Below are 13,393 nucleotides of genomic sequence, written 5' to 3'. Positions count from 1 at the left end.
TCAAACAGCAAAATAGCCCTAATCCTTCCGCCAGTGAAAATATAGTCCAAAATTGGTGATATTTCTTCCCAATTTGGGAAAAGGAAGTTCAGTAATTACCAAAAATAGAATCAGTGTTAGATGGACAATCATATGCATACACTTTGTCTATCAGCCATATCAAAATAAAAAAAATAGCAATGGGTTGGCTCGAATGAATATTTATGGCCTGCCACTAGTGATTAGGCCCGTGAAACCACTTGGTAATTTGGCACTATCGATTGAAAAGGTAACAATGTGCTTTGGAGCAGAATTCCCCCTCCCCCATTGCAGCATATTACGAAAGCAAGCGCTATGGATAATGAGTAAAAATCTCGGGAAACTAAACTCGAAATAATTTTGTCCAACAGTATCTTGTTATCATTGCTTATGTAAAGAGGTTTACGATATAGTTTGAGAAGTGTTCATAGAAAATGCTGTCTGGTTCTGGCGGTCCAACATTATTTTCAAATAATGTTTGTGCGTTGCTACAAGTCTTTGACAAATAGCTGATGAGTTTTGTGCCACAGGTACTTTCCTTATTTTGTTAGCTGTCATAGTAACATTGCACCATTTGTTGTAATTGTCCAACATCTTTCGGAATACGACGAGATCCTTGTAAAAGTTTGGCCCAATATCATTTATCTTTTTCCACAGAGTTCTATTGAAATGGTCATACAAAATCATATCTGCTTTATTCCACTGCCTAATCTTCTCTTGCAGGTCTTCACTCATCAATCCACTTGAATTTGAAGGACGTTGATTCATCTTAACGTACAACAAGTCCTCAAACTCCCAACAGAGGAGACGTTTAAGTAGAATCAGCGACTCATCAACGTAGTCGGTGATTAGCACTAAATGTAACTTTTTATCAAGTTCTTTGATTAATTCTTCGACATGAGTCATATTTTCGTTGATGTCCCGTGAACTTCCAATTATATCAACCCACTGACCATTTCGATGTATGCTCTTGAACTTTTTTCCCCAATATGTGTCTGGTTTCTTGAAAAAGTTGTTGACATATTGAGATGAATTTTTTCCAGGTACTTTCATTGACTTATATCCTTTGAAGAAAAAGAATGCTGACTCCCATTGTCTGACTGGATTCCGAAGAATAGTGAAGAATCGTGGTTCTGGACTCATTACCTGTTTTAATTTATTCTCATTTGGTAAGAAAAATATATGGAATGTCATCAAGTTGTAGTTCTTGTAGTTTACGAAATCATTATTGGCGACCCCTAAGGGCGGCAATATCGTCTTGTTCTTGACCAGAATAGTGCGGAAATGTCCTCTTGTAGGATCCCGTTTGTTGGCAAGAAAGGATAAGTTGTGCCTCTCACCGTATCTGTTTAAAACAGTGCTGATGGTAGTGCTCCCTGTTTTATGTGTTTTTATGAACACTGCGCTTCTGACAGGATTGCACTTTCTTTGAGGAACTGGTTGAGGTTGTCGAATGGTTCTTCTGTGTTCTTTGGTTGGTCCCACTTGTTGAATTATGGCACGTCTGTATATATCCACCACGACACAAATATATACCAAGCCAATTAAAGAAAGTGCCGAAAATGCCTGTGGAGGGGATGAGAATAATAAAAAGAAAATCAATGAGAGAGCGAAAGGATTAGAAGATCTGGGAATGTTTCATCAGGGGACCTGTTTAGTTTGATTTAAAATTTTTATGCGACAAAATCTATTTTATCCTTTAGTAACCATGGGTTGCCATGGTGACAATCATACATCAGCTCATCTAAGACAAGTGAAGTCCATAAAAAATTGTTAGATCTGCCGTGTTAGATGATGAATATTGGTCAAACGTACTACCATAATTGAAGTTTGATTTATCTCTCTCAAATATAAGTTTGAAAAACGGACTTAATTGAAAACAAATAGAATATTTTATTACGTTCTCACCGTCAAGTCTTATACATTGCCCAATTGATATGATATATACTACTTCCTTTTTTACATTAGGATAGGGACATTTTATTGCAAGATATTATAAAAGAATGCCCGACATTGCACGATGTATAAATTTACTCTATTGTTCGTCAATTTATTTAATTATAAGTCACCCGAAGTGATATAGGGTAGTATTATGTAATTATGTACACGTTTTATGTACCTCCATATGCCCATACATAAATTTGTTGTGGGGATGTCCAAACATTTTTAATTGTCAGCTCAATATCATCCCCAACAGGTCGGGACGGATTTACGCCTCTGTCAAAAAATATATTTTTGTATATTTTATCAAGCGGAATGAGCGATCCTACGGCAAGCCTTTTAACATTAATTATACAAATGCAAATCTTTTTTTACTCATGACATCACTTTGAAGTGATCTAGAAGACGACATATTCCACCTGAAAACTTTGTAAGTCAGCTCTAACTTCTTCTTTTTGCGCATAGTTATTGTTTTCGTATTACCAATGTTTACGTTTATGTTGCCAAGAAATGTACCCTAATTTTACAAACACTTCGTAGACACTCATTTCACGTATGAAGTGCGCTAAACAAATTACAATAATCATTGTCGTTGATACTTTTTTTGTTATCAGTATATGGGAAAAGGGTCATGATAATCATGATCATGATAATGTGCATATTTTTTTTAATGTGTGTACATTACCGGGTGTAGGCTGAGGTGCTGCATGTTTACCTAATTTTGTACATGTAGGTCTGAAATCGATGTTATTATAATATTGCAAAAGGCTCAACAGTCATAGAGTTCATGTTTCCTCTTTCTGTTTTTATGTTGCCAAGTCACACTTTACATGCTTTATGTCTGTATTTGAACTACAAAAAATACAGACTCGTTCCACCCTCTTGACAAACACTCAGTCTACTTTAAAAGGGCGATAAATGATGGTTTTATATTTCATTAAAATTAATGTATTTAATGCGCAGTTGTGGAATATGATGTTTCCGTTCTTTGATCATATTTTGCTATAGGTGTGTGCTAAATTACTGTTGGCTATTTGTATGATAATTTTGTAAGCACTATAAAATTAACTAGTATATTTCTAAAAAAAAACTACTTCTAATAATATCAACAGATATTTCATTAGATCAATAATGTGGATTGCTTAGATTAAAAACAAGTGAACATCTTTTGACGACACTTGTAAACTAATTAAGGCCACTGCACAGCTTATGATTGGTCTGCGACCCGATTTTGGAATAAAACGTAGTAGAATTTTATTCTTGTATTGAGACATGGAATATCTTACTTTGTAATATTTCAAATCATCATACGAATACCAAATCTGCGACTGAGCTGTTATCCTTATTAGAATAAAGGCGAATCTGATATTTACTCGTTATGACGTCATAGAAATCGTACGATTGGCTAGGATTTGAAACTACACGTACTTTGGCCTTTGTTCTAATTAGAGGATTGCAATCCAAATTTGTTATAATGTTATTCTCTCAATTAGTTTGAACCTCAAATAAAAAGATACATATCATTCATATTTCCAGACAATGAGCAAACTTCGATTCATTTATAAAAACGTGACTTCATGTATAAATTCAACGTAAATTATCATTATTTTTATTTTTGTTAATGATTGGAAACTGTTAACAATAATTTCTATTTAAAACAAATAAGAAATATATATACATGAGAAATATTAAAAACAAATTAAAAGAAACATTTCTAATTATTTAAAATGTCTTTTTATGTTAGATATTTTTTAATTTCATATAGATTTTGTTTTAAATAATATGCAGTTGATCAGAATATTAAAAAAAATATAAGCAGTTCATTGGTTTTATTTATATACCTAAAACCAAATACGTATTTTATGCATTTAAATTGGTATAATTGATTCAAATAACATAAAGCATGAATTCAGAAATTAAGCTTTGAAACCTCTTAGATTATGTTATTTTCTACCATAGTGCATATTCTTGTTTTCTTTTTAGAAACGGGTGTGAAACGATCAGTGTATTGATATACTGAAGGTACAGTAAAAACCATTTTAAATTTTATAAGAAAATAACATTTCATTATTTTTTTATCATATGTAGAAAAGCTGCTCGCATATGACGTCACAAATCAAATAATTGAAATTCTAATAACTTTATTTTAATAATTTTTATTCTTCGCCAAAATATTTTATTAATTTAAAGCCATTTTTACGGGTTACGTTCGTTATTACGAATATTCCTTATTCCGAAGGCTCGTTAATCAGAAAACGATGTAAGGTTTGCTAGTTCGGAAATGAAATAAGGCTCCTTATTCCAAATATGTATGTATGTGTGTGTGTGTACCCATAATACACACACCCATACACACCCGCACACACCCTCACACACACACACACACACACATACATATATATATATATATATATATATATATATATATATATACAGTGCGTATAAAAAAACTTACACTTTGAAAAGGGCCTGGGAATTAAAAAAAATAAACAATATGTGGGTAATTTTTTCATATATAATCTTGGTTTTGGGTCTCATCTGTCCAATGAGAGTAAGAGTTTTGACAGAATGTTACACAAGAGTGAGTACTGTCAATTTTTGTAAAGCTCGCAGAAATCTATTTGCGCAGAAATGCTCGTTTTCACGCTGAGTCATGGGGAAAGGGCACTCTTCTAAGTGTTTTGGGCAAGAAAAAAAGTTTAAAAAGTTAAGATATCTTCAAATCAGTTTTACTAGCTAAATTTCACGTGTTCTTCATCATTTTCATTATTAAGGTCTACTTTTATTCGCACAACTATTTTAAAGTTCTGCGCAAATCATATTTCACTAACTTTTCAAAAGTAAGTGATGCTCGCTCAAGCGGAAATATTTTTCGACAGTCATATCGCCGTTTGCTTAAATCGATCTGTACCATTGTTAGAATGTGGAAAATCTTCAGGATGTTACAAAACTTTTTTTAATACGCACTGTATATATATACGGAAAAAGTTCAAGAAATAACAAAGTTCTGTTTGCTTGAAATAAGGCTTGAATTCCCAAAAAAAAATCATTAAGTGAAGAGGCTTTACAGGATTACATATATATATATACAGTGCGTCCCTCAAAATGATTTATCTGCCTAAATCGCAAATACAATAGACAAATGACCTTTCATTGTAAAGCGTAGGGTCTCCTTTTTCATTTGAAATAACTAAGGTTATTCATCATTTATGCATGAGTGAGCAAAAATAATTTGAAGAAAGGAAACCAAAAAATCACTTGGCGGGCGGTATCTGAGTATGAAAAAGAAAATCACGTATAAAAAAAAAGTTCAATATCTGCTCTTTAATTTGATACCGGAATTACAGAAAACGATCACGAAATAACAAAGTTCTGTTTCTTTGTAATAAGGCTTGAATTTCATAAAGTGAAGAGGTTGTACAAGAAAGCTTTTAGACTATGGGAGAAAGTGTTTAATGTGTGAAGTTCAAGCACTTCACACATTTGTACTTTCTCCCATACGTGTACTGTATCAAAGCAATACCTTTGATCCAGCTGAGGCATGGCGGCTTGTAATTGTTCAAAGCCCACCTTCACCCGCCAAAGAAAATTATAATTGGTAAAGTGTCGAAAATCTGTCTATCTGACGATCAATCGGATCGGGGTCGCCCTAGCCCCTAACCCATCTCTGTGGTCTAGTGGTTAAGGCACCGGCGTTCAAAGCTGGGGCCCGGGTTCGATTCCCGGCAGAGACATTTTTTAGGCATCACCAATTTTTCCAAAGGGTAGATAACTCTGGGGAGCCTTGATTTAAGATACGCCTACCATCGTTCTCTTCATCCATTTCTCCATAGATTATATCCACCCCAACATGAATTTGATTCGAATGAAACACGGTGAATTGATATAAGCATGACGCTGAAAATTTTATCAAAGCGATATAAAAGTTTGAATTTCTGTATTTTTTTCACAAAACGGTCATAGTCTCAACACAGTTACATGCAAATAAGAAAGTTGAAGATATCACTCAATCATTATTTCGATTTAATTTCATTATAAACAAATATAAGATATTTCAGTTATTTGCAGATTCAACAATAAGGAGACCCTTCGACGGACCTCAATGCGGTTGTCACAATGACAACACCATATGTTAAAGGAGGAATCAAATTTTGTTTCACAAATAACGAGGAGAAAATGATATTTCATATAATAAAATACAAAAGAAAAAGTGAGCGGATAACATTATCGGTTCCCTGATCGATAAGAATGTTCATATACTATTTTGCAAAATTAAGCATGAAACTTAAAATGTCACATCTTATCATTCATGAAATTTTGATGACATTTTCAGCGTTAGCTGTATAAAAATCTGTCAGCTTCTCTTCTGACAGTGACTGTAATGTCCCGGTTAAGGCCTAAATCTAAAAATAAAATTTCAGCTCGCGCTTCGCGCTCACATCACAATCAGATCGATATCCTTTCCACAATTTTCCTTCATATTGGAAAGTGCTTAATATCTCCCTTTCTGGTCAGTATGTGAAAATTCTGGGATTGGTGTGATATATATTCTATTCATGGATCATTGCGAACTGTCTTTAACATGTCTTTTTGCAGGCCAGTATATCAAAAAAGTTCAGCTCGCGCATTGATCCTCTAGTAAGATACGCATCTAGTTCATGATTACAAAAGCTCTTCAAAAAGTTCAATCTTTAGGTCTAAATATATGAAATATCTAAAGATTTGAACTTCGCGCTTCGCGCTCGCTTGGTATTTTGTTTATATCCAGGTCACATGAAATACCTTATCTTGTTTTTAAGAATGAAAATTTCGTTAGTACTAACCCCTAAAAAAAGAGGGAAAAAAAATCAGATTTGGGTGGCCGTGACGGGGAAAATGTGAATTATAAATATTTTCGCCCCTCCCCCTATTAATCAAAGCTGGAACTGCACCTGAGTATGACGAAATTGAATATGTTTGACTAGGAGAATGATGAACTCTAGCATGACGGTAATCGTAACCGATATTTGTCGGTAATTAGGGCCTCCACATCCCCCCCCCCTTTGGCGACGCCCCTGCACACACGCATAGGTGCATACACACTCATATTATAATAGGGGTGATGTACATTTTATAATGAGAATAAGAAGAGACCCTAGAGCAAATTACCTTGTATGAATACAGAAAATCGGAGAAGAAAATCAACAGAAGTTTGCTAAAAATAATTGGACAAACAATTAAGTTATGAGCATTTTAATTTCGAAACCACTGACTATAGAGATCCCCCTATAGAGTCAAAGATTCGCGACGTCACAAAACTGCCACTCTACCCTTTCAATACAGAAAATATTTGACCAAAACCATATTTTTAGCATATCCTAACGACAGTACATACTCTTTGTAGATGATGAAACCTCTTTTACAATGCCATGTCCTCCCATGAAACGAAAGAAAGTTAAGTAATGCTCTATGGAAAGACTTGATAAAAGTAGGTCCAAAATAAAAGTGACAACTTCACTATAATGTATAACAGTACTTGACGTGACATGACGCATGTTGGTCGCATTGCCAATGGGAGGGGTGTCCACATAATAAGTGATCTGAATATTCAAATGCTCTAGTCTTATTTTGTTCCTTTTCTTCTCTCAAACTTTCATTATTTGTTTTTTTTTCTATTTTCACACAGGATAACTTGTTTCCATGGTTCCCATTCTCCTTTAAAGTCTGTGATACATGCATGGATTGTGGGATTTGTGGCATGTCGTTATAATGGGGTATAATGAGACGATTAATTGCGTTACACGGTATTCTGGGAATAATGCCAAGTTGAAGTAAATGATTATGCATAACATTTACATGAAAATGATTTGAACTAATATATTGTTTCTATTGTTTATATGCCAAAAGCTGTATTAAACATAACAGTTCTTGGACCCAAGTTCTATACATATCGAGTGTTACGTAAATTACAAAGTCTGTATTGGTGGAATTTTAGGGGAATAAAATATAAATAGAAAATGTTTATTGAAAATTATCATAGTGGGCAGGCCGAATTATCATCAATTTTTTAAAATCCTTCAATCATAAACACAGTTATTCAATCAATAACAAATCAAGAAATTATAATGTCATTGTGGGATGATGGATAGAAATATTAGCGAAAAGATATCAGGTGTCAGGAGATTATGGGTTTTCGATTGTAGGACATAATTTTGATCAAGTCTAGATGAAAAAGGGACTATTTTATAGTTTGACGGAAACATTTTTTTACATTTAGTCTTTTTAATGACGAAAATGTTAAAAAGATCAATAAAGGGGATACAAGTACTTGCCATGTACAGGCCTATCCCACTAAAATAAAACGTAAAAGATTAAAAGGCCTACCATACAAATACATGCATGTTGATAATGAGGTGCTGACAAAATGCGGAAAGTATGTGTGGTACACCTTCATCCAGTTCACTGTTCCTTTCTTGTCTTTTTTGTAAATTATTAATTTCAAATAATTTAATTACGATAACATTTGGTTGACCCAGGAAGCCTGCAGACGCTTATCGCCTCAGCGAATGGATGCATATCCTTCGAAATATTGGTAGGGGTAAGATTGTATTCTGATAAGTGTGTGTTGAAAACGTAGTGTGGCAGTCGGGGGAAATGTTAAAGATGAAAATCATGGGACATACAGTACAAAGTACTAATTTTCAAGATGTTAATAAATAATCAAAGTTCAAAGCCCCTTGAAATAAATGTCCAAATTGAAAACAGGCATGAATATACTTTGTTTGTTTGTGTGTGTGTGTTTTTCAATGTAACCTCTTCCAAACCGGCCTATTAGGCCTATTCCTTGTTATGGATTAATAATGACGATAATAAGTATGATCATAATTATTCACTCATTCCAGAACAGTAAAAGGATGACATTTCTTTTAGTCCGGTGGTATTGGGTTCAACCCCTCTCAAGTAAATTCACATTGTGCCTTCCAATTTTTTTTTTAAATACATTACATCGGCGGGCCGACATTATGTATACCGTGTTCGCACGTAATCGGCATTTGAATCGGCTCGCGGTTCTGAACCGGCAATTTGCACCACCAAAGTAGTAGGTTCTGAACCAAGAGCCGGTGCAGAATCGGCTTTTTTACTACGTGTAAACAGGGGAGCGTTTCATGAAAGGACTTGTCAGACGTTTTATCCGACAAGTCCTTTTTTATCCGACAATTTGTGCGCATTTCATTTACTTTGCCATTGTGACGTATTGTAAGCGCACTGATCAAGCGTTGTCTTTAGGCGCGTTGTTATGACGTATATTGTTGGTGTGTGTATCATTTCAGTTCTGAACCGCGAGCTGTAACAACGTGTAAACGCAAACCAAAAGCCCATTCTGCATCGGCTTTTGGTTCTGAACCAAAAGCCGATCAAGTGTAAACACGGTAATGAGGGCTCCGCGATGATCGAGCTCGCTGCTCTGATCGGCTGAGTCGATCACGGCAGGCGCTCTCTTGAGCGGGAAATTACAAATTTGAGGGGGGGGGGGTGGATGGGAATCTCTGTGGCTGCCTGAATTGGTGTTGCTCTGGAACGGAAATTGAGGCTGGAAAGGGGGGCCTCCACAAAAATTGCAAGCAGGAAGGATAGGGTAGAAAAGAAAGAAAGAGGAAAAAAGTTCAAACTTCAAGCACACCAAAGAAATACAATCATCTTACAAAAATCACAATGTTATTTAGGTTTTTTCATATTTTAAACATTTAAAAAAGTAAAATGTTTTAGAAATAAATAAAATTTCAAAGTGAAACATTGTCAAACTTAAAAAGTAGATGAAACATCGCGACATCGTACACACCAAGACTCAAAACGAAAGCTGAAACTAGATCTAAAAAGTTATGAAAACTCAATAATTGTTCCTCCGATTACATCTCCAAATCATTAATCTGAGAATCCACAATATAATTTTAAGAATTTCCGGCCGATTTTGTGATTATTTTGGTGGAAAAACTGTTTCTCATGTGAGATTGTTTGCACCATTGAGAATTGCTCCGATCCCACATGCCTAGCTATTATAGTGGGGTGACCATAATTTGCGCACATTTTAAAAATTATCATGAAGTTGATTTTCAACCAAAATATTCTCACAGCTCGCACAAAATTAATCAAAAGCATTAATACCGAATGGAAGGCAAGATCCCAAAGTCAAATTCGCTTCACGGAATTATAAAGTACGTGAAGGGTTTCGCCGGTATCGCGATCTCCCAATTCCATGGCGATCGACTAGTGCGCGCTTGGCTGAAAAAGTGTCATTAAAAAGTGTGACCTTAATTTGCGCACGATCGTTTTGCAAGGATTTAGAAAAGAAATCAAGCAGATAAAGGTAAGAGAATTATATCAGATGGAGTTTAAAATGCCGTAAATTCAGTTGGTACCACATTTAACTCACTTGTTTGGAAACCTCTGCTTCCAAACAGGCGATTTCTTGATGCTTGTCGAGAAGATCGGGTTTTCTCGGAGCGGACGCAAACCGCAACAAAATTTGCCGATATTTTGCCAATAATTTCATAAAAAGAGACCTTACCTTCAAGAAAACTACCATTCTGAGTAATTTGAAGTCGCTCCTTCTGTTGGTGATATCAGTTTTTCAAGATATTAATTAGATATTGAGATATTCGACCGTGCGCAAGGTAATGCGCGAATTAAGGTCACACTACCATACTAGTAGCCTGCCACACACAGGCAGGAGGCCTGGTGGGTGTTTCATAAAGCTATTCGTAAGTTAAGAGCGACTTTAAGAACGACTGGTGATCATTTCTTGTGGTAGAGTATATGCCAAAATGTTCATTAACGATGGTTTAGCGCGTAAGAAAGGATCACCAGTTGTTCTTAAGGTCGCTCTTAACTTACGAACAGCTTTATGGAACGGACCCCAGTTTGTTTGCAATGCATTGGGTTAAGAAAATCGCCGCAGAACTTTACAGAAAAACTTAACGCAAAAGTTTACAGTTAACAATTTTAGTTTTGTCTCAGCTTCGTCATCTGTTGGTTATTTAATAAAAATTCATCACTTTGTTCAATATTCTGAAATACGGGACAAATAGGCGTCCCGGGAGCGCGTTTCCGTTTTACACCCTGGCGAAGGCATTCTCCGCAAAAAATAGCTGGAAACGACTAGTGAAGAGTCTACACACGTCACTGGTTATTGAGAGGTCGACACTGGCGAGTTTCCCCACACACAACCGCATGCAATCTCAGTGGCTACACCATGTACACGGCCACATAACTTCATATGTACACAGAGCTTTCATATGAATTAAATCTGAACATGCCTTGCAGTGCCGTTTGTGTACTCAGCGAGGTGAGAAACTGAGAATTCGGGCGATAGCCAAAATTAATTTAGTAAGCAGAATAATGATAAGACAAGAATAGCACCAATAGTACCTAACGAAAGAGAATCTACAGCATGTAGAAAGAATTCCAGTTGTTTCGGCTTATAATTGTTTAAAAATGATTCTAAGTTACGATGAATTAAAATATTCTAGTTACCACCGATACTATACTGAGTACATGTACTACTCCTGCTGCTACTACTACTGCTGCTGCTGCTACTACTACTACTACTACGACTAATTCTAACATTGATACTATACTACTACTACTACTACTACTAGTACTATGATGATAATAATAATAATACATAATAATAATAATAATACATAGTGATGATGATGATGATGATAAGAAAAAAAAAGCAGAAAAAGGGAAGAAAACGTTACAAGAAGAAGAAGAAGAATGAGAAGAAGAAGAAGACGGAGAATAAAAAGAAGAGGAAGACTGAGAAGAAGAAAAATGAGAAGAAGAAGACTGGGAAGAAGAAGAAGACTGAGAAGAAGGAGACTGAGAAGAAGAAGAAGAAGAAGACTGAGTAGAAAAAGAAGACTGAGAAGAAGAAGAAAAAAACTGAGGAGAAGACTGGGAAGAAGAAGAAGACTGAGAAGAAGAAGAAAAAGACCGTGAAGAAGAAGACTGACAAGAAGAAGAAGAAGACTGCGAAGAAGAAGAAGACTCAGAAGAAGGCCGGAGGAGAAAAAGCTAGAACAAGACGAACGGTAATATTAATAATAGTATAACTACTAATACTGTTCATAACAATGACGCCAACAATAATAAAAATTATAATGATAATAATAATAATAGCGATAATAATGATGATAATATTGACAACAAACTATGCAATTTATAATAACAGTTTCAAAATGATGATAATGTTTATAAAGTATACTATACTTCTACTTCTACTTCTTCTTCTACTACTACTACTAACCATGATAAAAAAATATAATAATAATTTATAATAAAACAATAATAAATGTATAACTACATTAAATACTATACTAATATTACTACTACAAGTTATTATAATTATAATTTGAAAACAAAGTCAAAACTACTTGTAGCAATTTTCAATCAACAAAGTATAATTTGTCCAGTTAGTATCCCCGTAAAGGGATCGATACATGTTCACTCATGCATTAAATTTCATTTTAATAATTTTTTTAATTTGCTCTAAGAACCTAAATGATTGATCATTAATTCATCACAAGTCAAGAGGAATCGATAACTTGACTGCAAAATAAAGCTAAGGATGCTGAACAGTACTCGAGGAGAAATTGTGTAAGAGTATTTGGTATACCAGAAATCAAAGGTGAAACCACGGATGAGATCATGCTCAAGTTGCCAAAGAAAAGCTCGGCATTGACCTGCGCGTCGACGACATCGACCGTAGCCACCGCGCCAGACCGATCCATAAGAGAGATCCAGCGAGTGGAACGTCGCAATCTACAGCGAATTCAACGCCGGATAGACAAAGACAAGCACCTTCACAGTCAACGTCAACGCCGACATCATGGGCCACGATCGCGTCGGAAGCCAAACGAGAAAAGCCCATCATCGCCCGATCATCGTGAAATTTGCGATGCACCGAGCGAGACAATCCATACAGGCAGTGAGGCGCCGACTGAAAAACTCCGGTATATCCAAGAAGTACGAATATCACCAAAGATATCTGCAGCGTGGTCACAAGATGGACGTATCCTTGTAGCTCTACCAGCAACAATCGGAAAATCCATCAGAAAAGTTATCAGTTCTGTTGAAGAAGCACGAAAACTGAGGTGAACGATATGTTATATGATTTTGATATCTCCCCTTGGAGTTCCGCGATCTACCTCTCTCCCTTAATATTTTAAACTTGACTTTTTACACCTTGTTTTAATTGATAACATTGCATACCCCCATTCTTTTACGTGTGTTTTCACTTTTTTTGTTTTAGTTGATTACCATATTTGGCTTAAACCCTATGCTAGTTTACTAATGTAATTTACTATTAAATATTCTTTAAAAAGTAGCTGCAATTTCCCTATTTATTGCATCTTCTGTTATACCTTTTGTTTCAGTATACTTTGAGTTTTGT

The 13,393-nt window shown here is 35.3% G+C and overlaps 1 protein-coding gene across 1 annotated transcript; it reads right to left on the bottom strand.

Annotated features, from left to right (window-relative positions):
- Window positions 1-243: 243 nt before the first annotated feature.
- LOC121412040 (galactosylceramide sulfotransferase-like) lies at window positions 244-2,143 on the bottom strand. Its single transcript, XM_041604951.1, has 2 exons — window positions 2,138-2,143; window positions 244-1,584 (listed from the first exon to the last, which is right to left on the bottom strand). The coding sequence occupies exons 1-2, from the start codon at window positions 2,141-2,143 to the stop codon at window positions 421-423; spliced, it is 1,170 nt and encodes a 389-aa protein (XP_041460885.1). The 3' UTR covers window positions 244-420.
- Between the last annotated feature and the right edge of the window lie 11,250 nt (window positions 2,144-13,393).

Source organism: Lytechinus variegatus, chromosome 3 (genome assembly GCF_018143015.1).
Source record: "Lytechinus variegatus isolate NC3 chromosome 3, Lvar_3.0, whole genome shotgun sequence".
In the NCBI taxonomy this organism is placed as follows: domain Eukaryota; kingdom Metazoa; phylum Echinodermata; class Echinoidea; order Temnopleuroida; family Toxopneustidae; genus Lytechinus; species Lytechinus variegatus.
Note: the sequence above shows the minus strand (reverse complement) of the source record. Positions and strands in the feature narration are given on the sequence as shown.